Source organism: Pleurodeles waltl, chromosome 6, assembly GCF_031143425.1.
Source record: "Pleurodeles waltl isolate 20211129_DDA chromosome 6, aPleWal1.hap1.20221129, whole genome shotgun sequence".
Lineage (NCBI taxonomy): Eukaryota > Metazoa > Chordata > Amphibia > Caudata > Salamandridae > Pleurodeles > Pleurodeles waltl.
In genome coordinates this window covers 1,572,353,003-1,572,367,165 of record NC_090445.1, presented here as the reverse complement: position 1 = coordinate 1,572,367,165, position 14,163 = coordinate 1,572,353,003, and the positions used below count along the sequence as shown (strand labels likewise).

The window sequence follows — 14,163 nt, the reverse complement described above, 5'->3', positions numbered from 1 at the left end:
CCCCAAGGGCAGGGTGCAGTGTATGGTTAAGGTAGGACATATAGTAATGTGTTTTTATATGTCCTGACAGTGAAATATTGCTAAATTCGTTTTTCACTGTTGCAAGGCCTATCCCTCTCATAGGTTAATGTGGGGGCTACCTTTAAATCTGATTAAAGTGTAGATTCCCTTTGGAAGCGGATGGACATGTGGAGTTTGGGGTCTCTGAGCTCACAATTTAAAAATACATCTTTTAGTAAAGTTGATTTTGAGACTGTGCGTTTGAAAATGCCACTTTTAGAAAGTGAGCATTTTCTTGCTTATACCATTTCTGTGACTCTGCCTGTTTGTGGATTCCCTGTCTGGGTCAGTTTGACAGTTGGGCTGGTTGCACCTCACACTAGACAGTGACACAAAAGGAGCTGGGGTGTAGTCTGCATTTCCTGATGAGCCATCTGTGCTAGGAGGGAGCGGAGGAGTGGTCACTTACACCTGAAAGGGCTGTGCCTGTCCTCACACAATGCTGTCTCCGACCCCCTGGTGAGTGTCTGGGGCCTGGGCAAGGCAGGATTTCACATTCCAAAGAGACTTTCCTTTAAAGTAGGCCTACTTCAAAGGGCAAAATGGATATCAGAAGGGCACCCAAAACCACAGACTTTAGAACACATCTGGAAACCAATAGGAATCTCTGCCTGCAGAAGAGCTGAAGAGCTGAGGAAGAAGAGCTGCCCTGCCTGTGACTGTGCTTTGTGGAGCTATCCTGCATTTGCGGCTTCTGCCAGAGTAAGAGGGCAAAGACTGGACTTTGTGTGCCTTCCATCTTGTGAAGAAATCTCCAAGGGCTTGATTTAGATCTTGCTTCCTGTTGTTTGAAGTCTCAGGAACAGCAAAGACTTCTCTCTGCCAGCACCTGGAGTCTCTGGAGAGACTCCTACTCTGAGAAGTCATGCCCTATCCAGTTCCTGGGATCCTGAAATGAGAAGCTTGCAGCCCAAGAGTAAGAAATCCACGCACCGACTGCCGTGCGGGGAAAAGATCGACGCGAGTGCGATCTGCGGCAAAAAAATCGACGCACCGCCAGCTTTGCGGCTGAAAATTGACACTCGCCTGTAATGCGACCGGAAGATCGACGCCCGGAGCTGGGGAAAGTGATATCGACACATTGCAAGCCCTTTCTAATGCACACTTGCCCGTCCAGGGGTATTTTCGACACGCCCAAGGTACATTTTCAGCGTTAGCGTTGTGTTTAAAATTACATGAAGAATCTTTTTGTTTTTTAATTGATAACTTGACGTGTATAGAGGATTTTTGTCATTTTAGTCTTGTTTTGTTTACATCAATATTTTCTATTTTCTAAACCTGTGTTGTGTCATTTTGTAGTGTTTTCATTAAGTTGCTGTGTGTGTTGGTAAAAATACTTTACACCTAGCACTCTGAAGTTAAACCTCCTGCTCGTGCCAAGCTACCAAGGGGGTGAGGAGGGGTTAGCTGAGGGTGATTCTCTTTTACCTTGACTAAAGTGAGGGTCCTTTCTTGGACAGGGTGTAACCTGACTGCCAACCAAAGACCCCATTTCTAACACAGTGGTTAAGCTCTACCACCATTAATCATTCATGCAGGGATCCCATATGCATGACAGACAAGAAATGTATAGATGCTACTCTGCATTGTAGCAGTTTTATGGTTCACATCATTGCTTGGACATCACCAGGGACAAAAATGTGTTCTTCAAAGGAAGAACGTTTGTTCCAATAGAATCAAGAAGAGATCCACAGTCACATCATTTTCCATTTGATTTATAAGTATTTTGTCATATGGATGAGTCCAAACATGGAAAAACTCTAAAACAGCTAACATTTCACTTTATACTGCATCTCAAGAGCAGCTATTGAAGGCATACCTGGGGAATTCATAACTATAAGTAGTACTGTAAGCAACGTCTCCAGGGAAAGTGTACGTAATCAACAGAAACCCAAATGGATCCACTTAAAACACTGCGATCCTGCTTCTATTTCTGGTGAGCGTTTCCTGATTCATCTTGAGATAAAAACTGCAAACTCCTTTATCTCAGAGGAGTATGTCATACTCTACAAGGATTGTGTGATTTTTACACTGTAAGTCATTAGCACAGAAAGTTCAAACTTTCTTCTCAGCTAAGTCTCACATGCTGATCACTCTGATCAGGCAGCCTCGTCAGCAGCACACTAACAGGCTACCTTTCAATTGACTGGTGACAAAGTAACTGGGTTTGGTGATTGATAACTGCAGATAAGCAAGGGATCACCCAGCATTATTCCATGCAACCTGCAAAAACATAAGTTGTAGGGTAGCATAATTTTTGGATACCTGCCTTGCCAGGACTCGTCCATAAAGGGGAAGAGCCCTTAGGTTAGTGAAGTTAAATTTCAGCTTGTTTTTTTGCTAGAGAAAATGTGTTTTATGTATTCTGTTTTAACGGGTTCTGGGGTCCTTATTCAGGTAAAAGGGATATGTTGAATTACAGTAAAGATCTCTTAGGGTAAAATAGTGATATCACAATTAATATAGAATAACAAGAAACAGAAACTTATTAGCAAACTTTTGTTTTGTATGAGCAAGGCTGGACTCGTAGACAACCAATACACCGAGAAGGCTTCACTTCACCCTTCTGTGATGAAACCAAAATCTAGAAGCAGGTCCCTATATTTCCAGGTATGAAGCACAGTCTCTTACTGAGAAAACAGATGATCATTTTTCTACATTTTTGGAAGTTAGAAAGACAAATGGAAGAGACAAGAGTTCTGAGCATTGATCCGGAGCGGTTTGGGCTTAAGACGGAACCCGAGGTGTGGGCAGGCCTATTTTAATTCACGTCATGCAGCTGAAGATCCTTATTTTCAAGTACACATTGACTTTGTGTTGGCCCTTTTAAACATATCCCCAGGTGCTCCTCACTCAATTGTCAACAAAAGAATCAAAACTAAACTCCTGGATGGGAAGTTGGTATTAGGTCCCTTCTGTCCCATGTACGAGTGACGAGTAGATCGAAACTCCGAGTGGGGATTGAAAATATACTTTGAAGAGGGTTCTCCTACTCTGATGAGGTGCATCTGGGGGTTTCTCTCTTCTGACAGGTTAACAGCACAGCAAAGCCTTTCCCCGAGATTTCTCACTGTGAGAGGACCATGAAGCACATGCTCACGTATTTCTGCTTTTATCCAAGAAGGCAGTTTTCATTTTAGTGCATATGTCTCATGATGAATTAAAATTACATTTATTTTAGCACTTCTGGATGTTCTACAGCAGACCACTAATTATTTAAGGGAGACGGATGGCATGCTGGATTTTTTTCTACTAAAATGTCTTCATACATATTCTAAGAAGAACAAGATGTAATCATTTGATGCAAATGTGTAATTCTGTGACCTTTCAACAGCGAGAAGGATTACATTTCAGTGGCATAGAGAAAGGAAGACAAAGGTACTAAAGTCCTTCACTATTTTTCAGTCTGATGTCCTTGCCGAGCAGCACAGCGTGCACTGCAGCTATCATCACTAGGAAAGACAGCATACTGCTGCCTTCATATGTACTTTGGGCTGTTGTCGATTCCTACTCACAAAGATTTCGAAGATTCTCTTGGTCGAAATAAAATTGCCATTAAACAATGTGGGTCATTTTTCTGCAGAGTTTCCGGGCACAGAGCTCCTGATCAGATGCAAAAGTATATAAATAAATGATGGCATCTCATTACATAATAGCTGCAGCATATTTAAAGAAAACTCTTTGGGCCTGATTCACAAAAGTATTTAAGACTAGGTAAAAGAGTACTCCTACGGTAGTCTTTTATGTTCTCTCACACATCCTTGTCAACAGGCCTGAAAACAGCTAATATCAGCATAAAATGGGAATATTCATAGGCAATTGATGCAAATTGAAGACTTTGTCTTCTTTGCACTTTTTTAATAAGGAGTTGGACGTTTCAGGGCCTATTCAAAAAGACATGAAAGAGGACTTGAAAGAGTACTCCTGTAGTACTATTTCCCACACTCATTGATGATTTTGTGAATGAGTCCCTATGTTCGAATGGGACCAGTAAAGAATATAAATGTGCCTAAGCCTAGGATTTTTGTGTTCTCTGTGTGTCACTGTGTTAACACTGTTGGGTAAAGGTTTCACCTCATTAGTGCCAGTTTAACACCTAAATAAAGCAATAAGCAAAAGGAAAGCGATAAGGTAAACTTTGCTAAGGACCTTCCTCTGCAAGGCAATACGTGTTGCTGAGTTTTTTAGTAACTTTTGATTCGTTTGAGCTAAAACAATTTTTTGGTAAAATCTGCAGGTTATCCACCAGATGGCGGATTATGTGGCACATGCGACAAATCCATAATTATCTAGAAAACGCTGCGGCCTGCAACATTTCCGTGGCCCTGGGATAACAACAGTAATTTAGGTATTGCCTCTGAACTACAACAGGATGGCTATTTAGGCTGCAAAAGATAGGTGCTGCTGGCTACGATAACCAAGACCTGGCAGCAGATTAATCTAAACAAAATATTTCATTAAAGGCATCAATCCCACTTTATTCTGTACACTGAAGAACTAATACTGCAAAGAAGTGTTTTGTGGTCATTTTTTAAAAATATCTGTGTCCTGCTAGCAGATGAGGAATTACCTTCCACCACAATGGCTCTCTTCACCCACCAGTGAGTGACCTTGGGCATGGAGACTGGTTAGAAAGCATTAGACTGCAGCCTCTCTTTCAACAAGCAACTAATAAGCCCCCAGTTCATGTGAGTATGCAGGTCGATTTTTCCTTAATTCTACAGTACGCCTACTCACTTATTTTAGTGAATGGGAGAAAAGCTATTCTACACTGAAGCTCCTTTGAGGCCCTTAAATGTTTATCTAACAGAGCAGTTTGTAAACTAATTGGAGCCTTTGTCACACTGATTATGCTTTGGACTTATTATGAGATTTTGAGACTGCAGATTTAATGCAGAACTGGGTGGCTGGTGGTGAACGTAAAGGATTGTTGGTAAAATGGGATATAACGGATAAAGCATGCGGGGACTGTCAAGAGGTGCATGCAAGGAGACAGTGTGTATCAACACATATTGCAGCAGATAGGGCCAAGATCTGTCCTCGCTGTTGGTTTTCCTAGAATAACTGGTGGCCAGAGTTAATCATCCTCTCTCCCCTTAGAAGTACTGCCACTGCCTCATACCTGGCAAGTCCTTCACCTTTCTCAGTTGGAGGTCAGCAGTCTCTCTAGGTTAAAGTATAGAGCAGTGGCCGGTTAGCAAAGTGGTACGCCTCAGCTCCAATCCTAAGATCAACCCTTCTACAAAACAATAAGAAGAGAATCAGTAATCACAATCAATTTCTAATGATAGATGATGACTTGCTACCTTCTACGCAGTGGCCCCATGCAGTTTCAGTCTAGGGTAAAGAGGGGCATGCCTCATTACACACTACAGATCCCCATGTGCAAAACATGTAAGGTTCTGCTTATTTGCGTCTTCACGCCCCCACGTCACATGCATGAGGCCACTGCTTGCAGCATCAGCTGCTGCACTTTCCATGAGATGTGTGTGCTTGGTTTGCTGGACCCCACATCCCTCAGGTATGGGGGTGACTCCTTTTCATTGATGAATGAGATGCGGTGGGTAAATGAACAGTTGCTGCTACAAAACTGGTGCCATCGACAGCCCCTTCCCCTTTGAGGCAGAAGAATCAGATTTGACTTTGGTGTGTCCAGCACAGTGCACCTTCTCAATAAGCTGGTCTGAGGCAAAGCGGCTGCAGCGACAGAGCAGGGTGAATGCTGGTAAAGCTGTGATAAGCGGGTGTTTGGATGGAATCGTGAGTCTGAGTTACAGAAGCTATGTAGCAGAGCTTAAAAGAGAGGGTGCACTGCCCTTCTGTGTAACAAAATTCAAGTCATCTCATAAAAGCATTAAAGGCCAATTGACGAAACCAATCGAGATGATTAGTATAACATTGGTTTCTCTGTTTTTTTCAGCAAAGGTTTTAATGCAACTGTTAAAAAATGAATATGGATCCTAGTGAAACGTTAAGCATCGTGCATGACTAGCTGGACTGCCTTTAATATATGGGTCATTCTGGATCAAGTACTGTATATTTGCAGAGCTCCAGGTTATTCCCTTCATTTTGATTGATTTACATGTAGGAGATTTCGACTATGGCAAAGCAAGTGAAATGAATAAAGTACAACATTCTGTCAAGTACTAGTCAGACACTGTTGATGCTTTAAGCATAATGTTAGCCATGTTACAATGGAAAGAAAATGTGTTTCACGTACAGATATCTACATACATAAAACAGTTTGAAGATTTTTATTTTTTGTCTATTTGTATTTTTTTTATTTTGTTATATGCAAAGTGGAGCAAGCTATCCCAGAACTGACCTTGGATTCTCTCTCCTCCAGTAGGGTCTCCAGCTTCTTCTGGGCTGCTCGACCCTCGTGGTCCTCACTGACAATCAGTATGATGTGGTTCCAGTTGAAGAGTCGCATCATCTCAAACCACACGTTGGCCTGGTGGGAGTAGGGTGGGACGGTGCGCAGGAAGGACAGATGGATGCTCTGCAGGACAGAAGGCCAGTGGCAGAGTCATTTGAGATGTCGACAAACACCTCCAAGCCAGCGGAGTATGCTTACCCAAGAACAAGGAATCGATATGGTTTAAAACATTCCCATATTTAGCAGCTGTCTCTGGTCGATGTCTGTCCTGCCTGATTGAAAAGCACAACTTCTTACACTCAGGGGAGTGGAGCATTGCAATTGAATTTAACTCCCCACAGACAATATTAACCAGTCTGGAACACATGCGAGTAGTCCCTGCAGGATGTAAACCGTCTACAATAGACTTTTCCTTCTCAGTAGCCCTTCTCCTATTAGTGCGAGTAAAACTCCCTACGGCACCCCCTGAGATAAAAAGGTACTTAGATAACTTTCTGTCAAATTGTATGGAACAGCTAAAATGAAAAACCAATAAAATAATATCAGCAGTGTTGTCATATGTGATAAGTAAACAGAGTAATTTGAGCCTGTTGTTCAAGCTTGCTATTATAGCTTCCCAGTTTCCAAAGTTTGTTGCAGCATCCATAGATTTGCTTTTCTCTGTTACTAATCCCAAAACACGTGCATTCTCCACCACTCAAAACACCTTATCGCTCATCTTCCTTGTGACCTTTTCTTCAACACTGGCCATGTTCCCTTTTTTCAACTCCTGGGAATATCCCAGCCAAGCCACTGCCCTTCTTACATCTGCAACAGGGCTGAACTCGCCATTCTACTAATCTAACATTTGCACGGGAGGCTACTGGGTAGGTGCCTGCTTTCAAAGCATGATGAGATGCCAATCCCCGCCTTGACCCCATCCCCTCACAGCTTCCTTTACAGACTTGCCTGACTGCCCACTTCCTACATTGCACCTTCTTGGTTGTCAGCTGCTACAGGTAAGAACTGAAAAACATACTGCACTTTTTTCAGCGAAGGCATTGATTAAAAATGTTTTCTTTTTATTGAGTCTAAAGTCCAGACCAAATAATTTAAAAAAATATGTATATTTGCATCCATGTTGTGGTTTTGTATAGAGTGAACTTAGCCAAAGGGCAGCAGAGCACAGTACAGTGTCAAAGACGAAGATACAGTAAAGACTGATTAGTGAGGTGCTGGGTTCTGGAGCAGAAGTTGACTCAGCACATGGTGATGTACTGTGTTTTCAAGATGCGAGTCTTCATCTCTTTTCTAAATTGGATCACGGTTGGGGAGGGCTTCATGAGTACGAGAAGATATATCCACCCTTCTTTGTCCATTCCATGTGAGGAGCTCCAGACTGTGCTAATAAATATGTTACAGAAGTGCAAAAACAGTATAAAAACTGTGACTCCTGGGCAATAATTCAAACACAGGAATAGTTGGCCGATGAACCGGCCATTCTAGTCTCACGTGAACTCAGGTGAGATATTCTTGTGAAGAAGGCTGGTGGGTCCAATGCATTACCTGAATGGTCTGTTAAACCACTGGCAACCTTTGTCCCCAAAGTGAATCAATAAGGTAGAGGCTGCAGTGAAATAAACAGGCCTTTTTTGTAGCCATAGACAATTGGTGATGAATCGCTCGACTGGCAGTGACAATTGACAGGTTTACATCTCTCACACTGAAGCAGATAAAGATAGCAACACCATTACCTTGGCGACATACTGCAGTAATGGGAAAACATATTAACCAAAGTAGGTGTATAAATAATCTAAGTTAAACACTACTGAGAGTCTGTAAGTAAAGCTGATCCTCATCAGGGTTCTAGTTAAGGCTTCACATAAATGAACTAAAATGATCAACATTTACGTCTAACTAATAATCCTACGTAAGGCTGGGATCATTTTTCGGACCAGGTTTCAACCTCCCTGAATAAGGTGATCCCTGACTACTGAGGTGCACCAGTCAGTCCTGTGGCTTATTTAAAGAGGAATTTGCTACTGAACAGCACAGAGAAAACGTGGGCTACGGGATAACATGACATGCGAACACTTTAATTTAATTTAATGTACTTATAAAATGATGCAAACAGAACTGAAATAATCTAATATTACTAAAGAGAGTTGTTGAATGGTTGACACGCTTACTACTACTAAGGTAGTGAAAAAGATCACCCCAACCTAAACATCTTGTGATGAGTTAGCAAGTTTTCCACACAACTCACAACGTTACATCCTGAGCACTGACTCTAGAACTGAGGAACCAGCTTTGAGTCTCAGAGTTGCTGAACATCTTGTGATTCTGGGCAAATTACTTAGGACCTGATTTAGATTTCGGCGGACACGTTACTTCGTCACAACGGTGACGGATATCCTGCCCATCGAAACATAAATCCTATAGGGGATAATGGGATTTATATGTCAGCAAATGGGATATCTGTCACCATTGTGATGAAGTAACCCATTTGCCAAAATCTAAATCAGGCCCTTAACCTCCCTCAAAATCAATGTGACCTTGTGTAATGTAACTGGGGCCATTATAAAGCACTCCAATACCTTTGGTTCTATTTTACACTATATAAAGTTGCAAAAATAAAAAATAAACATATCCAGATAAAAATTGAGGGAAACAGGAATGTACATCCCATTATCAACTTAAGTACCATCTGTTTAGACAGGTGTGTATATTGTCAGTCTAGGTGTATGAGATTAGGTGTACGATCCTTTCTTTAAAATACTGATTTTTGTTCTAGTCACTATCTTAGAATAAGAGGGAACTGGATGATAGATTCAATAGGAATTATTATCTAACTAATCCTAATGTAGGGCAGAATGCCCATTTCTTTTTTATTAGACATTTTATGCATCTGCCTCGAAATTTATCTGAACTTCTACTATTTTATTTGCACTGGATAAAGAAACCGAAGTTCCAGCTAGGCCAAGACGGAGGACACTGGATAGGTATCTGGCAAGGGATACTCACTCAAACAATCACATGTGATAAGAAAACTAATATTTATGACCATCTATGTTTTACTGATGTAACTATATAATGTTAATTTTCAAGACATGATAAAATGTCTGATGTGCTTTTCCTAAAACAGACAGAACTTGCATCTGACTGGACCTTGAAGCTAAACAGTGAAATTCTTGAATTTGAGAACTAAATACTAGAGAAGGAAGAAAATATCCAAATTAGAAACAATCTGAGAAACAAATATACAAGAAAAAAATCAATAAAACCAAGTAAGTATCTCCAACATAGTAAACCAACATAACTAACAATTTTGAATATAGACATTTTAGGCCTGATTTACAGTTTGGCAGATGGATTAATGTCCATCAGGGCAACAAAGTAGTTTACTCTGTCACCCTGGCAGAACCCTTTCACCAAATTTAGCGATGTCTGAAGGTCTAGTTTTGCTGCATGTTTCCTGGCACCTCTGTCTCTCATTTACCCTGCACCCCACAGAGCTCCTCATCTGCCCCTGTATCCAGTAGAATAGGAATACTTTATGTTACATTTAATAGGAAGCATCCAAGTGGTCTAAGGGCTCCCTGCAGTCATGTCTCCTGCAATCTTGAGAGGTCCCCAATGCAGCAGACAGACATACAGCCATGTAACGCTCTACTGGAATGCAAATGACTTCTAATTCAACACTTGTGCTAATTCCATTCCCTTTCCTCTGCCCTGCATTTCTGAAGTCAGTGTCAACTATGGGCGATATAGGTAAAGACCAAAATGTATACCTTTCAGAGACTACTCATGGATTTGTAACTCAAAGTTTCAACAGACACCATTCAATCACAGGCCTAATGCCAAATCATCAAGGTGCTTGATCTTTCAGATTTCACCGTTAGTGCATCCTGCTTTTTTAATGCGCTTTAAGCACTTACTAGTCGAAGGATCTTAATATCATAAAGCTACCAGTCTATGATTTTTGTAACTATGTTCTCCCTTCATTTGTTCTTGTTCCTGTGACTCAGTATTTTGTTATGAGTTGATTGCAGCTCCCTTTCAGTACTGCCCAATTTCTCTTTGTTGTGTCTGGTCTGTGTGGCTCGATTATCAACCTTGCTAAATCCTATACTATGTTTTTCTTAGACTAATTGAATATTTCTCCCGACTATGCTATCTCTGTAGGGGGCTCCTCAGTCTTGCATCTACTGCTATTATAAAATGGCTCAGTTGCTGCCTAGGGGCATTGGCATTTGAATAATAGAAGAACAGTGATGGCATCAATCCATCAAAAGCTACTGCCTATATTCCACTTTTTGGGATTTTGTTCCAATTTACTTTACCATTTTTTTTGCAAATTTCATCTTGTTCTCTCAAATTTTATCTGCACTTTAATAACTAATATGAATGGAAATTAAGGGTGCACCAATGAATAGGCAACACACACACCCAATCAGGGATTCTTCAATTGTCCAATTAAATCTCATTAGAGAATTATTTTTTTAAATGTCTTTATTGCTTTTACAATGCACAAAAGTAACAGAACCACATCTAGCACACAGTAATAACACTCTTTAGCAGAGAAAAGCAGTCAGGTACAGTTTAATCACTCTTGTCCATAGCACCTTCTGATACAGCATGCAAGGCTTGTGCACCCTTCTATATATGGCCATCGTCTCGGGAAGGCCAGTAAATGTCATAAAGTACTTGTCAATAGCAGGTGAACATAGTAGCTCCTCCCCAACGAGAAGACCCCATTATGAATACATAGACATCTCATGGTGAACAAAATAACACCACAACAAATTTAACTGTAAAATCCACCCCAAAGCAGAGTATGTGGGCCCTTGTGTATAAAGCCTATTCTGCATTTTATGTTGCCTGTGTATACCCATGTAGCACTCAAGCATTGGAAAGTATTTCAAAGTGCTAGTGACAGCGGTATGGCTTCACAAGGGGTGGTCTGTACCTGTGTCTACCTGGCTCCTCAGGCTCTCCAAACAGTAAATTGTGTACTCAGTCAAGTGAGGAGCCCCATCATCTCCGTCCAAGTAGGGCCAGTGACAGTGCTCTCAAGGTGGGCAGTCATTGAGTGTACTTCGAGCTTCTCTATGTAGGCATCCCAGCCACCCAGTAGGTCCTCCCCATCACCTCCAATGTACAATCATCTGCTATTTTGCCCTGCGCACATGTCTGTCTGCCATCATCGTAATAAAGGTACCGTGGCCTATTTCCAGGCCATAGTGATGCAGCATTTAGCCAGAATCAGTGCCAAATTCTAGAAAACAGAAAAGGCAGCCAGAAACAGAAAACAAATGGACCATTGTCTCCGGGACAACCTCCATTACCTGCACCCAAAAGCGGTGCAACACTACGCATGACCAAACCAGGTGGGGAAAATCAGCGTCTGCCTCACCACACCAGGGACATGTACCAAGTGAACCTGGAAACATCATGCTGTTCCTTTGTGAGGTGAGATACGCATGATGCAGGTACTGGAACTGAATGAGGTGTAACGTTTGTTGCGTGTCACCTGGCTGATCGGTTGAAGGCACTGGTCCCACTGTTTGGCCGGGATGTCCACTTCAAGTGCTAAATTCCACCAGTGTTGTAACTTTGCAGTCTCTCCAGGTGGCCGGTGCCATAGCACAGTGTATAGGCGTGTAATGGTTTTAGTAGATTTACCTCTTGTCAGGACCACCTCCAATGGTGCCTCGATAGGAGACTACACCGGATCAGACCTCAAAGTCCTCCACATCTCATCCCTGAGGGCCGAATACAGGAGGAACTGATCTGGCCCCAACCTGGGTTCCAGCGTCCCAGCTTCAAACTTTCAGAGTTCGTCCTCCGTGACCACATCTGCCCAGGACTCAATCCCTGCTTCCACCCATTCCTGTGTACGGTACGTGCTCTTTAGCAGAGCTTATTCAGGCATCACCCAGATCGATAGACTGGGTGCATATAGCATGGAGCACGAGCCGCTGGAGACGTACCATCTCCAAACATGTAGGGCTGTTTGCCATAGTACACCATGCAAGTTTCTGGGCGGAACAGCATCTAAAAGCCTATTTAAAAGGGATCATCCCAGTAGCTCCGCCAAAGTTCCAGTGTATTTAAAGGACGGTGCACCTTGTAACCATCTCATCTGCTGCTGCAGCTGGGCCACTGCATAGTAGAGTTTGTCATCAAGACTTCTAAGAGCTCAATCTTCGAATGCAGCAAATAGTTTACTAAGTGTCACCCATCACCAGTTGGGTACCCCGTATCAAGCTTATGAGAACACTCCATAGGTCCTTAAAGATGCCTTCCGTATACTCAATGGGAGGGTCACAAAGGAATATAGTAACCGGGGGATGGCAATTCTGCCCATCGGTGACAGTGGCAGCCCAGTCCAAAAGGGAAGCGAGTGATGGACCAAAGCCACTGCCTTCCGTAGGTTTCCCTCCATTAGGTCAAGTGTGTCATGGTAGATTTGCACCCCCAAATATCTGATGGAGTTAAACTTCCAGGTCAGGTCCTTGTGTGGTAGCGCCTCTATCCATTCTTCAGGTATTGGAGTCAAAGGGAACAAGCAGGACTTATCCCAATTAAATATGAAGTGCAGACATCTTCCCAAAGTCGTCCAACACCGCCTTTGCTCCCAGTAACAGTGTTGTCTGCCTTTAAATAAATCAATGGATCATCTTCATATCGAGATATAATTTGGAGGTGCCCCAGCAGCACGAGCATCCTCTGCGGGCACAGTCTCACCTGCAGCATGCCAGGGACTTCATAAACATGGGGACAATGGGAATGGGGGACATCCCGGTCTAGTGCCCCAAGCCACTGGGAACAAGTGAGATACCACTTGCCCTGTGTGCACCCCTGCAAAAGATCCCAAGTATAGCTGTGCCACCCTCTTCAGGAAGTGACCCTCTGGATCTATTGTCATGTGAGTCACTGTAAATGACACTCCCAGGACCACCTACACGGTACACCCTGTGCATAGCTTGAGTAGGTCATCCCATAGACCCCACCCTGCCATCATCCACTTAGCCTGGTGAGTTCCAATGTAGTGAGGTGCATTTCCTGTAGGCATGCACAGTGTACATGGGGCCTCTGCAAGTAAGCATTGAGACAGTGCCACCTGAAATATGAGTCTATGCATCTTGCGTTCCATGTGAGCAGCTGATAATGTTGCAACACCATCAGCGAGTAAACAAACATCCTCGACGCAACATCATATGTAGAGACCAAGAAAGTAGCATCAACCCATACAGTCACACATGCGGGTACCCAAACTCAAACAGAACTCCAAACTCCCTTTCCCAAGTCTTTGTGCAAAAGTGCAACAATTGGCCACAGCCCTTACAGAGTGTGTAATACATATAGAAAAGCAGTCCTGTGGATGGTGTGGGGTGATACATGGCAGGCACAGTGTGTATCAAAAGAACTGTGTCCCTTGATGCTCTGCTCAGAGTGCGATCTTTGCCTCTCCCCAGCCACAGTGCAACAAAGTCACCTCTGTGGACCCGTAGACAGACACAACACCAACAACTTCAACACTGATATCATTCTCCCAAATCAAAGAAAAAGGATATAGAAAACATAAAGTATTTAGAGGAGATAAGCAGTCATCGGGGTGCCCTCTGGCCCCCCTCAGTGTCTCCAAGATCTCAACCATTATGGAGCCACTTAAAGAGAGCATCTCCGATGCCTCCAGAGTGCCAACTTCGATGCCAGAACCAGGAGATCCCACTTGTACC

General features: G+C 42.8%; 1 protein-coding gene across 9 annotated transcripts in view; it reads right to left on the bottom strand.

Moving 5' to 3' along the window:
* GRIN1 (glutamate ionotropic receptor NMDA type subunit 1) overlaps positions 1-14,163 on the bottom strand; it is a 775,019-nt gene that overhangs the window by 555,935 nt on the left and 204,921 nt on the right. For all 9 annotated transcript variants that reach the window (XM_069241305.1, XM_069241308.1, XM_069241309.1 and 6 more), the window contains exon 3: positions 6,386-6,562. In XM_069241305.1, coding sequence (XP_069097406.1) covers positions 6,386-6,562 — 177 coding nt within the window. The remainder of the gene's footprint in view (positions 1-6,385; positions 6,563-14,163) is intronic.